Raw genomic sequence first — 19,712 nt, 5'->3', positions numbered from 1 at the left:
TTCAATACTAAGAACCTGTGCTAAAATATCTCGACATGAGCTGGAGAGATGACTCAGCGATTAAGAGCAGAGGCTAATCTTCTAAAGGACCCAGGTTCAATTCCCAGCACACACATGGCAGCTTGCACATATCTGTAACTGCAATTCTAGGGCTTCTGACACCCTCACATGGACATACATGCAGGCAGAACACCAATGAACATAAAATAAAATAAATTATATTTTAAAAAAAACAGGCAGTGATGGTGCATGCCTTTAATCCCAGCACTTGGGAGGCAGAGGTGGGTAGATCTCTATGAGTTCAAGGCCAGTCTAGTCTACACAGCAAGTCCAGGACAGCTAAGGCTACAGAGAGACACCTTGTCTGGAAAAAAATATTGGACATTGTATTGTAGTGCATTTCTAATCACAGCTCTAGAGAGGTAGACAGATAGCTCTCTGGGGTTTATTGGCTGGCCAGCCTACTTAGTTGGAAAGTTCTGGGCCAATAAGAAACCTTGTCTCAAAAAAAAAAAAGAAAAGAAAAGAAAAGAAGACAGGAAGGAAGAAAAGAAAAAAAAAAAAAGAAACTGAGAAAAATCAAAACCTTGCACTTAAGCTTGCCATGGTACTTCAAAATGATAACCTTTGCTCCAGGTGTTGCCTCAGACCATTGAAAATATTCACCTTGTACCAATTTTCAGTAATGCATCTATCTTATAAAGTAAGAAATATGTGCTGAGTTTTTTTTTTAATGTGTGTTTGGTTTTTGTTTGTTTGTTTTAAGATAGGGACTCAATATGGAATTCCGTCAGTCCTAGAACTCACTCTATAGACCAGGCTAGCCTGAAATTCACAGAAATCTGTCTGTCTCTGCCTCCTGGGTGCTGGGATTAAAGACATGTGCCACTACGCCTGGCTGTGCTGAAGCTTTTAAACAAATTATTTAGAATCAACATAGGAACATTCTCAAATTCATATCCAGAATTTGAAAAGACAGAAATATAAGTACTAAAAAACATAAATTTTCTTAAAATTGAATTTACATTTTTCAAAATCATTTTGTACTTATGAAACAAAACCTAATACATGTCAGCAGTTCATTATAAATGTTTAAGCTATATTTGAACATACTCACATAAAGAAAAAAATGCCATTATGAAAACTTGTGTTCCTTGACCAAGAAAAACTGACAGCAACATTCCATATTGCGGGAGCCTGAATACATTCCCAAAAATCATCCTCCACCCAAACTGGCTCCGGTCATAGACCTGCATGTGAGAAATTCTTCAATAAGCATGTAAGTAAATATGACAAATTACATGAAATGAAATTTTCCACTCAAGACAAACTAACTGGAAAGCAATGGCTGTGGATTCAGCATGTTTCTGGATGCCATATGAGCCTGCTATATGAATAAATCTCTCTCTTAAATTCTGTTTTGCATTAGAGGGATGTGTTAATTATATAAAGCACACAGTTTTCTATATTTTCACAAAGAAAGCAAAATTATTTAACCTAACAAACTCAACAGATTTATAGAAATTTAAAATTCATCAATATGTGAACATATGCATGAAACAAGATAGTAAGTATAGCATAACATAAATTATACCGCTTTGCAACATTTGGTATTCCTATCTCATGTTTAAAGGCAATTAAGACTTTCTTAAAATAATATTTTAGGCATCAGAAATACATACAAAATATAATCAAAGTTGATGGCAAACAAGTCTCTAAATAAAGTTACACTGTTAAGCAAACCTATACAACTCTATAATTTCTGACTATATAATAATTCAATGGTTCTCAACCTATGGGGTGCAACCCCTTCAGAATCAAAGGGCCCTTTTACAGCGACCATTGGAAAACACAGATATTTACATTATGATTTATAACAGTAGCAAAATTACAGTTATGAAGTAGCAATGAAAAAATTTTTATAGTTGGGAGTCACCACAACAGAAGGAACTGTATTAAAGGGTAACAGTATTGGAAAGATTGAGAACCACTGGTAAAATATACAAAATTGCTAGACAGCAGTAATGTGTTATAGTCAAGGTACTATACTTTAAGTACAAATTCAATAACTGACAACTAAGCAGAATACATATCAATTTGAATCAAAATATCCAGTTTTACTTACAGAAAGTTTTACACGATTATATTTGGCAATATCTCTGCAGATGCTCTTTAAAACGACGATAATCACCAGTCCACACAAGGTAAGTACCACAAAAAAAGAGTTTACAAGTCTAGAAATTTTCAGAAAGAAAAAAAATGTCAGGGTTGGCAAGGTGACTCAGCAGGTAAATGTTCCTGCCACCAAGACTGAGCTGGGGTTTGAGCCCTGGAACCCATATAGTTGAAGTAGAGAACTGACTCCTTCAAGATGTTCTCTCTCTCTCTCTCTCTCTCTCTCTCTCTCTCTCTCTCTCTCTCTCTCTCTTTCTCACTCTCTCTCCTCCCTCGATTTCTCCCTCTCTCCCTCCTTCCCCCTCTCTCTGCGTGTCTGCTACCCAAAACATACACTACACAAATAAATAGAAATAAATGCCTGCGATGCTTTGAATGAGAATGGCCCTTGAAGACACATATATTTGAATGTTTAGTCCTTAGTTGGTGGAAAACCGGAGGTGTGGCCTTGCTAGAGGAGGTGTGTCCCTGAGGGCATGCTTCAAAGTTTTAAAAAACCCATGCGAATCCCAGTTGCTCCATATCAGCCTCCAACTTGCTGATAAGGTCTACCACTGATCCAGTGCCATGCCTGTCTGTCCACCGTGACGGTCATGGACTAACCTCTGAAACTGTAAGCAAACCCCCAATTAAATGTTTCCTTTATAAGTTGCCTTGGTCATAATGTGTCTTCACAGCAACAGAAAAGAAACTAAGACAAGTGCAATAAAAAAAAAAAAAAAAACAAAGAAAAATGTTGAATTTCTTTTTATTTTTGATTTGTTTTGTGGTTTTTTGAAAAGTCGAATTTTAAATTTATTTTACACATATATAATGTATTTTTAGCATGTTCACCCTATTACATACTACTGTTTCTCTTTTACTTTCGCTGATCCCCCTCCTCTTCCTACCTAGTTTCTCTTTTACTTCTATTCATTCATTCATTCAGGTTGCTGATAGGATCCAGGGATGCAGAGACCTGGAAGTACGGTCTCCTTATCATTGGCTACGCACTGAAAAAAAAAAAAAAAGTTTCTCCTTCCCCAGCAACCATTAATTGCCTGCAGACACTTAGGGAAAGGCAGGACTCCATGATCTATCATTATTTGCCTATGGATCCTGGCAGTGGGGTGTGTCTGCTCATGAGCCCTTCCCTGCCTGTGACAGTGTGTTGACAGACCCAGTCTTATGAGGAACTTGTGACAGTGATCACAATTGATTTCAAATTATTAAATTGAACATTAAATAGAAAATATTTATAAGGTTAAATTTAGACCAAAGACTAAATGTATCCAGGACAGACATATTTGGACACTCTTGTGGTTCTAACACATAGGAGGCTGCGACAGAGAATCATAAGTTTGAGACCAGTCTGGGCATGCTTGAGACTTACCAGATCTGTAGTCTTTATGTCAGAATTTTTTTTTTAGTAGATTCTTGATTTTTTTTTGTTTTTTTTAAATTTATTTTTCATTTTACATACCAACCCCAGTTCCCCCTCCCCTTCTCCAATCCCCCCTAGCCTCCTCCCCTTCCTACCCCCATCCACTCCTCAGAGCAGGTAAGGCCTTCCTGGGGCTAAGCAAAGTATCCCAGCATTTCAGGATTTTTTAAAAGGTCAGGCCATCAAGATGCCTGATGCTGTGAAGGCTTAAGACTCAAACTAGATCCCTAAAAGCCACATGCCCTGCTGAAACAAAGAGCTGACTCTCACAAGTTGCCCACTGATACCAACTTTTGTTGAAGAATGTTATTGACATGTTTTGATGAAGTCCTCCCCCATTCCCGGCTTTCCAAATTCCTCCCCTATCTCCCCCATCTTTCACAGGGTCATGTGTTCTTTTTCTTTAATGCCACCCAATCCACTTGCTGCTGCCAAATGTGCATCTACTAGAGCATGGGCCGCCTCACAGGTAACACTGACTCTCTAAAGAACACTGACTCTGCCTCCCCCAGGAGCCACCAATCACCAACAGCTCCTCAACAAGAGGGAGTCTGTCCTTCATCTGTGTTGGGATTGGGGTTAACTTGATCTCCAGCAGGAACTGTGGCAAAAATAATAAAGATTTAAAACAATCTATCCCCAAGGAGAAATAAGTAAAATCAGGATCACAAACTTCATTTTGGAGCATGACACTGTGAGCTAACGTCCAGGACTCATAGGTTTACTGACGTCTTAGCCAATAAACTTTCATATTTGTGAGTATCAGAGCAAAACTCCAAGGACTGCCTATCTATCAATCATTACTGCTTCTAAAATTAAAACTTCAAAAAAATCCTAAAATCAAAACCAATGTCTGATGCCATTTCAATGCCCAGCCAAATCTACACATGATTTAAAAATTACTGGTTAATAAAAAGACTGGCACTGTTTTACTGAAATGCCAAGAGAATAACAGTAAGATACATATGGTTCACAACAATTATTGTATATTTCAAAATCAGGAGATGATTTTGAATGCTTCCAAGAAAATAAAGTAATATGTATCTAAGGTTAGAGGTATTCCACTTACATGAAACAAAATGCCACACTGTCCTTATGAATAAATACAATTACTATGTATAGATTTAAAATAAAATATATAAGCCAGGAGCCATGATTACAGGCCTATAATTTCAGTGTGCAGGAGGGTTGAAACTTTCAAGACCAGCCTACACTACACAATGAGACACTATCTCAAAAGAATAAGATAGGCATGGATATGCACACATATAAGCCCAGCATTTGGGGGTAGAAGCAAGATAGAAGTTCAGTGACTGCATGGTCTAAGAGATGCTGTCTTTAAAAAACAAGAATCTCTCTGTGTCTCTGCCTCTGTATGTCTCTTTCTCTGTCTCTCTCTGAATCTCTCTATTCTCTCTGTGTCTTTCTCTGCCTCCCTCTCTCTCTCTCTCTCTCTCTCTCTGTGTGTGTGTGTGTGTGTGTGTGTGTGTGTGTGTGTGTGTGTGCGCGCGCGCGTGTGTGAAAATAATGCATAACAAAAAAATCTTTTTCCAAGGATACTTCTGGGTTATGTGTGGCTTGATCAACATAGGGTGATATGTAAACAAAATATTCTTCTAGAAATTTACTGTTTGGTAGAGGAGGGTAAAGAATATGAATAAAGATAAAAACCACATTCATTTTCTCTCTCCCTCAGTCTCTTTCTCCTTGGGCAGAAAGTATCTTGCTTTGTAGCTCAGACTGACCTCAAAATCATGAGGCAACTGCTTCAGTGCTAGAATCTCAGTGTATGCAACCACACTCAGGTAAGAGGCTAGTCTCATTTTAAAGGCAACGGGGATGTAAGAAGAATCACCACCTTGAAAATGCTGTGTCATAGGATCACACGTTTCCTTACTTTCAGTTTACTTTTACAGCTTTCTTCTGCCCTCGGCTGCTCTTTTTTATAATTGGGTGATAGGGCTTCAAGACAGAGTCTCTCTGTAGCTTTAGAGCCTGTCCTGAAACGCACTCTAGACCAGTGCAGTGATATTTTGTTTATGGTCTAACAATGAAAGCTTACCTGAATATCAGAGTGCAAAGCTAGCCACACTAGTTAGCCATAGAGGCCAGGCAGTGGTGGTGCACACCCTTAATCCCAGCACTCGGGAGAAAGAGGAAGACTGTTAGTTCAAGGCTACATGAGATCGAATCTGTCTAAAAGAGAAACAGAGCTCACACAAAGGTGAGTCCAGCACTTGGGATGGCACACCTTTAATCCCAGCACTAGGGAGGTAGAGACTGAAGTGATATGGCCGGGCGGAGAGAGGAATATAAGAGAGATGCAGCCTGAGGATTTGTAGAGGTGGATGCAGTCTAGGCAGTCTGCCTGAACATCCACTCTGACGCGATCACCCATTCAGTCTGAGCTAGAGGTAAGAGCGAATGGCTAGCTGCTTTGCTTTTCTGATCATTCAGCTTCCCCCGCCCAAGGCTCAATCCTCAGTGCCCACCTCCACCTAAAAATCTGAGAAAATCTACCATTTATGTTTGCTATCCTGGACTATTTTGTCTTTATTTTATGAAGTGCTTACCTAATCCAAAGAATGTTGGTCTCAGTTGAAGACTCAAATTCTTTATCCCATTCAGAAGGCAACTCAGTAGATTTGCTTTCCTAAAATGAGAACATAAAATCAAATGACTAAACTTCACCTTACTCAGACGCATATAGAAGCCTATTCTGCACAGCCTTTGCCCCTTTACCTCCAGCTTCATGGAATCACTTAGTAATATTAGAACTAGGAAGGAGGCAAAAGCAGGTGGATCTCTGTGAGTTCATTGCCAGTGTAGTATGCATAGGTGACTTCCAGGGCAGCCAGGCCACAGGCCACATAGAAAGATTGTGCCTCAAAAAAAAAAAAAAAAAAAAAAAAAAAAAAAAAAAACCAAGGAAAGGTAAAAGAAAAAGAAAATTATTGTTGCTATCCAACAGAAACAGCATCTTTCTGCTATTATTTTTTATGTGGTCCCAAACCCATCAGATACTTTCTTTTTCCCTTTTATCCTGACATATTTCCATTTACACTGTAATGTCTTATGATGCTTGCCAAAGTACATAAAACTTTACATAATGAGTCAATGTAATATTTGGAAAACCAAATACAACCAAAAATGCTCTTCAGGGTGAGAATAGATGATGCTGATCTGTACTAGCATTGGAAAGTGTGACCTGTACTGACAAGTGATATGTCCAAAGTGAGTTTAGAAAGGGAAGAGGTACACATGGCAAAACTATATTCTCAAGGCCAGCAGGTGCTTGCTGCATGAGCAAGCAAAATGAGTCTGATTCTGAGAGCCCAGGTACAGGGAAAGGAGAGAATAGACTCCACGAAGTGGTCCTCTAACCTAATCTCTCCCTCCCTGTCTCTGTCTCTCTCACACACACACACTTTTTAATTTTTAAAATCTCATTTTCCCCCACCCAGAAAGTCATATGCCTGTATTACAGATGCAAACATTTTTTCTGGAATGATAAATTAGAAAACCTAAAGGTTATGCTTTCAGAAAGAGGAATCAAGGATAAGAGAATAAAGGTGGAGAATCTTCTCACATTTTCCCTATATATAACATCTGCAAATATACAACCGTTATCAATAATATTTAAGTTAAAAGACAACTTGTTCTACTAAAATCCAGCAGCTTTGCTTATTACAAATTCGTGGTTATCCCCAAACCCAAACCAGATCCCATCTCAAAAAAAAAAAAAAAAAAAAAAAACACCTGGGGAAAAAAAAATCATCAGCCAAAACATCAACAGTGTTTACTCATCATTCATCATTTTAGCACCAAACACTGCCATCTGCTGGAAATAATGGGTCATAACATTTATTAGTCATCCCAAGGAAAATTCAACTATTTTAAAAATCAAAGGTACATGAAAACAAAATGTCAAACACAAAAATAATAATTAAGTAACAGAGAGCCTATTTTATCTGCTTAAAATTAATGAATTTTTCCATTTCAAAGTATCAAAATCTTTTTGTAAGCTAGCAATTCTCATAAAATAATATGTGGCCAATAAGTCTTTAATGCTAGCAACAGTGACATAGCAACAAGGTGGAAACAAAGACCCCTTTATCCATAGTATAGTACCCCATGATGTGTCATAGTCAATAGAAATTACGCAGAGACTCTAGTTTGTAGGGAATTTGATCTGTAGTCCAGTGGTTCTCAACAGGAAGAGCAGCACCCCCTACAGGGCATAATGAAAACATGCGTCTGCTACTGGCATTCAAAAAGCCAGGTGTCCTGCAGTGCACATGGAGATCTCCATAAAAGAGAACTGGGGAGAATTGTGTTGTGCCCCACACCTTTCAAATGTCCCATCCAAAGTTCATGTAGGTGAAAAACTGCTTGTGATTGCCTACCCTTTGATTTCAAATTTGCTTCATAATATATTTCTATATGATTTTAAATATAGATTCAATAGTCCCATGCAATAAGGCAATTGTTTTATTAAATTAGGAAAAAATGATACTATACTTGTCTTGGCATGTTACCAAAATTTTTTGACACCTCAAAAAGTCATCGCATCATTTAAAAAATAGCAGTATTTGGGCCAATAATTTGCGATGTTCTTATCTGCCCACAATCACACTTATAATGACTATACACATAGATATAATCAAATAAAATGGATAAAATACATAAAGGGTATATTATTTTATCAAAAGTTACCACTATTTACCCTTTATGTTATCATTAGGAGGTTACGTTGGTATTTGTTAAAATTACATGTATAGACAGGTTTTGTCTCCTATTAACTATTAGTCATAGGATAGAATAGCAAAGGGAGAGTCATAAAACATTTATTATTAAAGGAAGGGATGGGGGATGGGAACATGAGAGATCGAGAAGACTGGATTTGGGAAAGGGTCAGAGGGAGAGAACAATGAAAGAGATTTCTTGATAGAGGAAGCCATTATGGGGTTAGGAGGAAACCTGGGGCTAGAGAAGTTCTTGAGAATCCACAAAGATGACCCCAGGTAAGTCGCCTAGCAATAGTGGATGGGGTATCTGAACTGGCCTTTTCCCCTTTAACCAGATTAGTAACTACCCTGATTGTCATCTTAGAACCTACATGCAGTAACTAAAGGAAGCAGATGCAGTGACCCACAGGCAAGCTCTGGGCTGAACTCCCGAAGTTCAGTTGAAGAGAAGGAGGGGAGATCATGTGAACAGAGGGTGGGGGGGTCAAGACCATGATGGGGAAAACCACTGAGACAGCCGACCCAAGATAGTGGGAGCTCTGGGACCACGGACTGACAGCTGGGAAACATGCATGGGCCCAAACAAGACCCTCTGAATGTGGGTGACAGTTATATGGCTTGATCTCTTGGCAGGGGCTGGCAATCCTATAAAATTTTCTGCTCTTTTGCATATTATGAAAAGAAGAATTAAATGACATGAGATGTAAACAAGACATGGTACATAGCGGTAATCTCAGCCCTTGAGAGGTAAGGGCAAGAGGGTTCAAGGGCAAATGGGAAACCGTGGACCCTGCAAGGAGAAAGAGAAAGGAGGGGAGGTAGAAAAGAGGTAGAAGGGGCAGAGAGTGGGGCAGAGAGGGGAAGTGGGGGGAGACAGACAGAAAGACCGACTAAAGAAGGAACCACGGCCTTATGCATGCCCTAATCTTATCCTTACAACTTTAAAGTGATGAAAGTTTCAGTTTTAATATAGACATATGCTATTTATGTGTCTGATTATAAAAAACCAAGGTGAGACCATGGAATACTTGCCTCAAATTTCACAGAATATGTGTAGACCACGTTTAAATTATCTGCGTCTTCAGGAATTTCCAAAGGGGGTCCACTGCAAGTTAGGTGATTTTCATCTGTATGTTTATAGCTAATAAAAAGAAAAGAAAAGGGGAGCTTTCCATTATGTTCTTTATTTAGAACTCTTTTTAAACTCACTATCCTCCTGCCTCTGCCTCTTGACTTGGAATGTTGGAATTGCATGAATGAATATGATACTCACCTATAGTTCTTTATGATTTTAAAATCTTTTGTTTCTAAATATCCCCAACAAATGGGACTCTATATACTACCTAAAACTGTACTTACGAGCATTCCTTTCACCTAAATAGAAAGAAAATATATTCTACCAGAGAAAAGCTTTTGTCTTCTTTTGCCTCACCCCTCTTCAATACAATACCTTGCAACTTTAACTGTAGGGACAGAATATTAAGTCCATGAAGAAGAAATCATATCTGTAAGCACACAGATATATGAGAGCCTACTATGCATAAAGCATCCAGCTTAAGCAATGAAAGTTATTATAAATATATACCTCTAATGGCAATTAAACTAGTACAGCCATTATGGAAAGTGAACAGAGGTTTCTATATTATTCACCCAACCAACTTCTAGGGATATCAGAGGGAGATGAATGAACAAGTCTTTGGGCATTTATTAGGGCTCAAGGTACAGCAGTAAATCTTTAATTGTTCAATCTCTTTAAAAGTAGTCTCCAGGCTCTTCCTACATATGTGCAGGGATAGAGTTCTCAATACTTTTTGAGGCTTCTTATTCAGCTGCTAAAAGAGCTCTAGTCATCAAGATTCTTTCACTTAGCTGATGCTTTTCTAGTATAATCTAGTAGTACTAAAGCTGTCCGCTAAAGAAAAACAAATCAAAATATATTTATATTAACCTTATAAAATACCAGCTAAAATACCCTCAGTAAATCTATTCTTTTTTTTTTTACTTCTTCCTAACATTGTGTAATACTCACATACTTAGCATATGGAACACAGAGTAAAAGAATAGTTAAGCTTTCAAAATATAGTATGCAATGAATACATAGGTATCCTAAAAGTAAAAAAAAGTCAAGAATCTCTACATTTAAATTCCATTTTGACATCATTAGAACTCATTAAAAAGTAACTCCATAATTACCTTTTGGGTTCAACTCTGGAGCTAACCAATTTTGCAATATTCCTGGTTGTGTCACTTTCCATATGATATGTAATAGTAATATCAACATGGTTGAAGAGGTACAAAGTATTATTTTTGCTGAATTCAGGCTGTAAAAACATAAAAGAACTTTGAACATTTCCTAGCAACTAAAAGATGCAAAACGTAATAATGGAATAAGAAAAATGGATACACTAACACTTTTTTTTAAAGTGTACCATGGGGCTAGACAGGCAACTGAGTAGTTAAGAGCACTTGGTCTTGCAGAGGACCTGGCTTTACTCCCCAGCACCTACGCGGTGGTTTACAATCTTTGGTAACTCCAGTCCCAAGGGACCTGATGCCCTTTTCTGATCTTTGTATAATTACTCATGACTGTAAAGCACAACACGTGAAAGGCTAAGGCAAGAGAACTGACTCCTGTTCTGGACTGTCCTGGGCTAGAATGAGCCTTTCTTAAAAATATGTTAGCAATGTATAAAGTTTAAGTACATGATGTGTTTGTCCTTCATCATCTGAGAAGCTTCCTCCTGCAGCAAATGACAAATAGAGACCGATAGCCAGATACTACATACAGACAGGGAGGGAAGGAGGGAGAGAGGGAGGGAGGTTAGCCAGTAGCCAAGGCTAACTTCAAACTCATAGTAATTCTCCTGCCTCATTTTCCAGTGTGTTAAAACTACAGGCACCAGACTTGATAAGGACAGGACTTATTAAATTTTATCCACTCTTTAAAAATACATTTATCTTTACAGATGTGTATGATATGTCTGAGAGTGAGTAAGCAAGAGACAATGCATATGCCACAGTGTTTTGCTTTAAGCCCAGCACTCAGGAGGCAGAGGCAGGTGGATCTCTGTGGGTTCAAGGCCAGCCTGTCTACAGAGCGAGTTCCAGGACAGCCAGAGATACACAGAGAAGCCCTGTCTCAAAAAACAAAAACTAAAAAAAAATAAAAGGTCTGAGTTCAGGTATGACCTCTGCCACTTTGCAGCTGTTATGATCCTTGTCAAGTCACATGTCTTATCTGAAATTCAGCTTCCTCATCTGTAAAACTGTACTTGAAGGCTCTAGCAGTGTAACTGTTCTGAGAACCAATCACCATGTGTGACAAAACCAGCAATACTGATGGCACAATTACTGGCATTCAATAATATTTTCCTTAGCATATAGCTGGCTTCTGCTTAACTCACTTTCAATTATTTATGTAGCTGTAAGTCTTAAGCTTATGCCACAGACTCATGCTCAGCTATTCATAGACTCCCAACTACAATATGCTACTTCACACTTCCAAAGTTTGGTCACATGGGCTACATATGCTTACCCTTCCATTTGCCTGCCTCCACTGACCCGAGTCCCCTATATATACCATACTGTTGCATTCGCTTCTTTATAAGTCTATTTCCTCTACTTAAGACTATAAATTTAAAGACAGAGACAAAGTAAACTTGTTTTTGTATCTCCAAACACTAACTAGCTGGTGTCCCATTAATGTTTTCTAAATGAGTAAAATATGAACTAGAACATAAATGAAGCAATATTCTTGTACTTCCATTCTAAGTTGGCAATACTTACATTATTAGGCAGGCAAGAGCCTTTCAGCTGGCCACTTAGGTTATTGAAACATCCTATTGGAAATCCTAATATGCAATAGTGTTCTCCACCTTCCGTATCATAACACCATATCATTCTTGTGTTATCAATAACCCTAGATAAAAATATTTTTAAATAAGGTGTTTAACAAGCACTTCATATTGAGCAACATAAATCTATCGCATGTATATTTAAGTTCAATTTTAATCAAACTCAAATCACAAAAATAGAACGTAATTTATATGTCTATTAAAATTACTTTGAAAAAGAGTTTAAAACCATATAATAAACCTACCAGCGATGATAGTAATTCTGCTTTATTCCTCCCTTCAAAAAAGCCAGCTTGTTCATTTGATCTTCATTTTCTGGAGCATAAGATTTTACACAAACTTTTCTACATGTTTCTTCTTTGTTAAAAGAAAACTACAAAAAGTGAAAACAGTAAGAAATTTGGCTGAATTCAGTAATGTCACCAAATAAGTAATTTAACTTACAGGCACGTATTTTTTTCTTTCGAAGGCAAAATTATATTATCATTCTCAAGTCTGTCTCCTCTCAGTTTCAGTTTTTAACTGTTATTACTGTACTCATACACACATATTAAAGTGTGATATATTAACAGCTTTTCTTTATACAGTAAAAACAAAAATAAACAGACAAACAAAAAACAAACACATTGAAACTAAACCTTATTGAGCCAAGAAGTATGGCTTACACTTGCAATAGCAGAACTTGTGATGCTAGGCAGGACTGCCATGGATTTCAGGACAATCTGGGCTATAAGGTGTGACACTCTCTTTGGGAGAAAATCAGGAAGGTTGGACCTGATGGACACATCTATAATCTCAGCTATCAAGAGGCTGAAGCAGGAGGGTTTTTCCAAGTTATGCAACAACCTGGGCTACATAGGATGCTCCAAGGCTAACTTGAGCTACAACACTAGTACTTATCTCAGAATAAAAAGGGCTGGACCAAAGTTCCATGGTAGAGCACCTGCTTATCATATGTGATGCCGAGAGTTCACTCCGAAATAATACTCTCACACACACTTTCTCCTTATCACTGTCTCTACCTCTTCATCTCTGTATCTCCTTTATATGGATGGACCCAGCTACTGCAGGCATTTTAGCAGATTTCTCTATCAACATGAGCTCTTTTTCTTTCCCTCCCATTAAAACAAAGATTCAATTTTAAATAGTTTTAAGAATGTTCTTTCAAAACTAAGACATACTAATAAGATCAGCAGAATAACCTTGTAAGGACTTGATATTATTTGTTCTCCAGATAAGATTTTTGCAAGAGTCTCCGACGGTGTTCTCTTCAAAGTATCTTTGCAGAAGTCAAAGCTAAGAAAGAGGAAGGTTGAGTAAGATTTTTATTTAAAAAAAAAAAACTTGGCAAGAAATCAGTCTTAATTATAATTTATGTAGCCTCTCCATTGTTAACAAGACTGCTGTTAGGTTTCAAACCTGGGATAAATGGCTGAGGTGCCTATTTAATATACCAAATTGGACACTGGCTATGAGATTCTCCCTGCATCCCTCAGTCCCTACCTGTTACAGCGCCCTGTTGGCTGGCATACCTTGACTCCCACTGAACTCTCCAACCCAGGGAGTGGAGCTGCTATATCCTATATAATCCAGCCAGTTTGATTGCATTATTTAAAGGCTCTTTTTTTTTTTTTTTTTGCAGATCTTGACTTTTCTTAACACAGGAAATAGCAATTTAAAAAAAACTCACAATAATTTTTGTGTACTTTTTTCAAAGTACACAAAATTAAGAAAAACAACAATTGCAAGTATATTAATTCTAACTCAATATATTAAGAAACTATACATATTAGTTCTGATCAAAAGCAAATTTAAAGAACAAAATCTCCGTATATATTCCCATAGTAGATGAAAATAATTAGAATTTTCTTTCAACTATTATAAATATAAGATGATTTAAGTAGAAAATAAAATACATATAAATCTTGTATGCATTTTAAGAGGCAAAAGGGCTACATAATCTGAAGAGAAGCCAGGACATTTTACATACTTTAAATATGCATGTTACTTTATATTTGTGGCTTTCTGTATAATGAATGTCAGACCTGATTTTAGTAGAAATAAAGTAACACCAAAAGATTCATTACTCTTTTTTTCTTTTTTAAATTATTTATTCTTGTTTTATGAGCATTTGTGTTCTTCCAGCATTTGTCTGTGTGAAGGTATCAGATCCCTTGGAAGTGGAGTTACAGACAGTTGTGAGCTGCCATGTGGGTGCTGGGAATTGAACAGGGGTCCTCTGGAAGAGCAGTCAGTAATCTTAACCACTGAGCTATCTCTTCAGCCCCCCCCCTTACTCTTTTTTCTATAATACAGCTACTTTTTCCAGATGTGATGTCATACTGTAGCTGATCATGTAAAAACAAAACATTACCAGACAAAACATCATTATTCACTAAACACTTCTACATGAACCTTTTTCCTGTTTTAAAGCCACGCTACAACTCTGAAAATGTTTTTAACTTATATACTACATTTACCTATCATAGTCGTAGCTCACCACAGTTTCCAGCGAGTACAGTTTATCAGCATACACTTGTATTGATGACTTGAAGAAAGAAAAAAAATCATTAATAATACAATGAGCTAGTGTTTCCAAAACACATAATGAAACAACTAAGACGTAATCTGCCCTATTGCTTACATCAGTTTACAGCTGTACAGTCCTATATTCCTCCTCAAGTTGTTCATGGCCATGATATTTAATCGCAGCAATAGAAGCCCCGACCAAGACAATTGGTTTCTCTGAATGAATACAATTAGAATCTCTACCATTCTTTTTTGGGGGGAGGGGTTGTGAGACAGGGTCTCTCTAGCTCTGACTGACCTGGAAGTCACTTTGTAGACAAGGCTGGCCTTGAACTCACAGAGATCTGCTTGTCTCTGGCCCCCAAGTACTGGGACTAAAAGTGTGAACCACCAAATTCAGCACAAGAATCAGGTTAAAAAAGGGGGGTGAAAGGCCATAGTAAAGGAAGAAAGAAAATGCAATAGAAATAACAGAAATGGAAAAGAAGAAAACAAAGGAAGAGACGCAATAGAGAAATGCAAAGAAAAAAAAAGGAAAGGGGGTAAAACGAACAAATAGGAAGATTAACCATGAGTTAGTTCTATGGCAGCCTGGTCTTCATAGTAAGTGTCAGGGCAGACTCAGCTATGTAACAAGACAGGAAAAGGAAAGGAAGAAAAGAAAAAGGGGGAAGACATAAGAGAAGGGCAGTGGTGGCTCACACCTTTAAATCCAGCACTCAGGAGGTAGAGGCAGGCCGATCTCTGTGAGTTCAAGGCCAGCCTGGTCTACAGAGAGAGTTCCAGAACAGCCTCCAAAGCCACAGAGAAACCCCGTCTCAAAACAAAAGGTGCAGAGATAAAGAAAGAAAGGCGATGAGAGACAACAGAAGATGAAAGACGTGATGAGAGGGAAGGTGAAAGAAACCTGGAAAGGGAGGGGGGAGGAGAGAAAAGGTGGAAAGGAAGGAAATGTGATAGGGAGGAGCGGAAGGAAGGAAACAAAAGGCACACAAAACAATGGGAGAAAAAAGAAAGAGTGGGTGAATGTGAAAGGAAAAGAAACAGAAAAAAGGAAAATACAGAAACCAAAGGCCAGAGAAATGGAGAGTGAGAGAGAAAAAAGATTAAAAACAAAAGGAAAAGTGAGAAAGACAAAACAAAAAAAGAGGAAAAGAGGGAGGAATAAAGACAGGAACAGAGAAAAACTGGAAGTGAAAGGAAGGCAGAAGAGGCCAGGAGTGTTCCTGAACTCATCACTTAGGAGGTAGATACTAGAAGGTCAGAGTCGAACGTCTGCAAGTTTGAAGTCAGTCTGGGATACATGAGACCCTGTCTCAGACAAACACAAAAGAATGTTTCAAAGAAGAAGAAAAAGGAAAGAGTGAGAAAGACAATTCCAAAGAAAAGATGAAGCAGAGAAGCAAGACAGCATGCCAGAGGAAGAAGAAAAGGGAGTGGAAAGGGGAGGAAAGGTGATAGAAAACACAGAGAGAAAGGGCGACGGTCAAAGGAAAGGGTGAAATGAGAAACAGAAGTACAGTGGAAGAGAAGGGAAAGACAATGCATGGAACAGAAGAGAGGAGAGGCGAAGGAGAAGCCGAGAATGATGCAGAGAAAATGAGAAAGAGGAGTCTGTGCGAAGCGGGAAAGGGAAGACAGTGAGGGAGGAGACACAGGATAAAAGGAGCCAGAAATGCTAACGTAGGGAAGGACAAAGAAATGCAAAGCAGAGTAAGGGCAGCTGCCACATAAAGAGCAACAGAAGAAAGGACATAGAAAATGAAACCATAGCGCAAAGAAAACTGAGACGGGGGAGGCCAAAAAAAAAAAAAAAAAACCCAAACAAACAAAAACCAGGAGAAAGGGGAAACAATGAAAGACGGGGTGGGGGGGGGGGAAACAATGAAAAGGAAGAAAAAATGCAGGAGAGGGAAGCTGGAGGGCTATACTCTACACCACGACATCAAATAACCTTCAAGCTCTGTTGCTAAAATAATAAAAGTGCTTGAAGTTGAGATAATGACTGTAAAAAAAAAAAAAAAGTGTGGGGCAGTGGTGCCTTTAATCCCAGCACTTGGGAGGCAGAGGCAGGAGGACCTCGGTGAGTTTGACGTCAATCTGCTCTACAGAGTGACCACACTGTGTTTTGAAAAACCAAAACGAATTATGATGACGATAAAATAAAAAATAAATAAATAAATAAAAGGAAAAGAAACACGAATCTAGTGCTGTGGCACACCCTGTAATCCCAGCATATAAGAGGCAGAGGCAAATGCATTTCGTGTGAGATACCAGAGCCTATTGAACAAAGAAGATGTTCTCTTAAAAAACACGCAAATGGGACAAACAATGTCATACCCTGCAACCCCAACATTCCACAGGCTTGAAACACTAGGATGCTAGGCTGTTTTTGGAAATCAGCCTGGGCTGCTCAGCAAACCCAGATCCCCTCATTAAAAATAAATAAATAAATAAATAAATAAATAAATAAATAAATAAATAAAGGCCACTCATTGCAGAGCTTGCCTTTCTGCCAGTATTCTGAGCAAGCATTGCTGAAACGCAATGATCACCAACCAATTCAAGGCCTCAAGCTCAAGGTCAGTCTGCTGCTGTGACCAAAAAAATAAATAAATAAATAAATAAATAATAATAAATAAAATAAAATAAATAAATAACCAAACCAAAAAAAAAAAAAAACCAAACCACAGTGAAGCAAGACAACACTGGAAGATCCCTATAGAGATGGCAGATACCAGCGTAGGCTATAGGAGACCAAGTCTCAAAAAAAAAAAAAAAAAAAAAAGTTGAGGAGGCCAGAGGTCCACATCTGTTAATTCCAAACTTGGACAGATGCTGAGTTCAAGGCTAGCCTGGACTACAAACTCAGATCTTGACTGAAAAAGCAATGGGGTCAATAGGGAGTGGAAGGGAGGAAAAGGGTGACCAGGGCACGGCTACCACGATTTCATCTCCTGAAAGTTGACTAAATGCCCCACGTGGCAAATTCAGTACCACCACCCTGCAGAAGTAGAAAATTAATGAATGGTACACATTTTGAAGGACCCGGGAGGCCGCAGGGAGCAAGCAAGGATCAGAGCAGGAAACATGGGAAAGCCCCGGAGTTAGGGTGACAGAAAGATGGCGGGAGCATAACAGGGCCCAAAGGGGAAGGGTCATTACACAGGGAAGGGGGAGGAGAAGCTGAGAGAGAGAGAAAGGCACAGGCTTGGGGCTGCAAGGTGGAAGATGGAGGGGAGGCGGTGGAAGAAATAGGATGCCTAGGAAGAGAGAGAAGCAGGCCAGGCAGGAGGCAGAGAATGGAGGTGGAGTGAGCCACAGCGCCCGAGGGAAGAGCCACAGCCATAGCGGACAAGGAGAGTTGGGCCGAGGAGGGAGCTGAGAGGCAGGAGGGGACTATGGGAGGGCCGAACCCAGGAGGAAGGATGGCGCCGTGCCAAGAGGGTGGGGCTGGGACCGCCCCGTGTCCCCGCATCCCCGCGTCCCCGCGTCCCCCCCCCCCCGTCCCCGCATCCCCGCGTCCCCGCATCCCCGCGTCCCCGCATCCCCGCGTCCCCGTTGCGGCCTTTCCCAATGGGGTCTTTCCTTCCCCGGCTCCTCACCAGACAGTGGGGGTTAGGATGGCCCTCCTCACAGTAAGTGGTGGGAATCAGGCCGGGAAAGTAGAAAGCCTCGCACGAGGTGGTGGCGAAGAGCCACAGGCACAGCAGGAGCCTTAGCCCCGGGAGGCCAAGGCAGAGTTTGGTCCCCAAATAGAAACCTCCAGGCCCCATCTTAACGGCTGCCTCAGGGACAAGCGTCCTGAGGTGAGATGGGTACTACTGGCCACTGTTCACCGCGAGCTGGGGCGACAAGTGAGGACTAGAACTTTCCAGAAGGGCTGTTAGCTGTTGGCTCAGAACCTTTTCACGAGAACACTGGGTAGTGGCAGTTGATGACCACACAAAGTGCGCATGCCTGCGTATTACAAATTCCTCGAACTTTGCCTAGAGACAGGCCCAACTTTTCCGCCATTTTAGCCACGCCTCAAGCTGCGCCTCAGTTGGGCAGAGGGCGCATGGCAACAAGGTGGAGCGAGGTTAGGGAAGGTGGGCCATCTTAGTGATTTCAAATCTACAAGTCTGGCTTCTGGTGTATTTTTTAACACTCAAACTATGCCCAGGGAAATGACTCTGAATTAGTACAGGTTTTTTGGCTGTCAAGCCTGAGGACTGGAGTTGGATGTTCACAACCAATAGAGTGGAAAAACAAAACTAACTGCCCATACAAGTTCTCCTCAGACCCCTAGACGATGACCTTACTATAAAGCACATGGTCCCTACCGAAACAAATAAATAAAATTAAAACGCAAAAAGGGGCTAGACAGATGGCTCCGTGGTTAAGACCACTGCCTGTTCTCGCAGGGGTTCTGAGTTCAATTCCCAGAATCCATGTGGTGTCTCACAAGCATCGGCAATGAGATGTGGTGCCCTCTTCGAGCAAGTAGGCATATATGCAAGCAAAACACTGTATATACAATAAATAAATATTTTTTTAAATAATGTAAAAAAAAATTAGTCTTAAAGATAGCCATTGCGCTGCTATCTTTTCTGGCGACAGAGCCTGGAGAGATGCGGGTGTGGGGGGGATTGATTGGGGCTGTGTATGAGGATTTCAGGGATACACACTTTTAATCCCAGCATTCTGATAACTGAAGCGGGTGGCTCTCTGTGAGTTTGAAGCCACCCTGAACTAGCTAGTTAATTCCAGGCCCCCAGGACTACACAATAAAAGCACATCTCAGAAGTGGGGGCTATCAAGCAAGTACTTTGATTTTAAGTAGTTTTCCTTGTTATGAGACAATAAATAAAACAATGGAAGATTTTTTAATTCTGTTTAAATTAATTTACCCATTATTTTTTAAATATGGCCACCAGAATGGAAGTATGTTATTTTATTTGAGATAGGGTCTCACTGTAGCCATGGCTGTCCTACAGCTTG

At 39.5% G+C, this 19,712-nt stretch overlaps 1 protein-coding gene across 1 annotated transcript in view; it reads right to left on the bottom strand.

Moving 5' to 3' along the window:
* The window catches only part of LOC127217839 (transmembrane 9 superfamily member 2), a 45,314-nt gene extending 26,568 nt beyond the window's left edge, over positions 1–18,746 (bottom strand). Inside the window, exons 1-11 of the mRNA XM_051178849.1 lie at positions 18,643–18,746; positions 18,335–18,533; positions 14,681–14,748; positions 13,403–13,496; positions 12,446–12,573; positions 12,133–12,265; positions 10,540–10,667; positions 9,379–9,487; positions 6,172–6,251; positions 2,126–2,234; positions 1,118–1,250 (exon numbers count right to left, since the gene is read on the bottom strand). Coding sequence (XP_051034806.1) covers positions 1,118–1,250; positions 2,126–2,234; positions 6,172–6,251; positions 9,379–9,487; positions 10,540–10,667; positions 12,133–12,265; positions 12,446–12,573; positions 13,403–13,496; positions 14,681–14,748; positions 18,335–18,533; positions 18,643–18,746 — 1,285 coding nt within the window. The remainder of the gene's footprint in view (positions 1–1,117; positions 1,251–2,125; positions 2,235–6,171; positions 6,252–9,378; positions 9,488–10,539; positions 10,668–12,132; positions 12,266–12,445; positions 12,574–13,402; positions 13,497–14,680; positions 14,749–18,334; positions 18,534–18,642) is intronic.
* Between the last annotated feature and the right edge of the window lie 966 nt (positions 18,747–19,712).

The sequence above is a fragment of the Phodopus roborovskii genome, unplaced genomic scaffold (genome assembly GCF_943737965.1).
Source record: "Phodopus roborovskii unplaced genomic scaffold, PHOROB, whole genome shotgun sequence".
Taxonomy (NCBI): Eukaryota; Metazoa; Chordata; class Mammalia; order Rodentia; family Cricetidae; genus Phodopus; species Phodopus roborovskii.
This window is presented reverse-complemented; position numbering and strand designations above follow the sequence as displayed.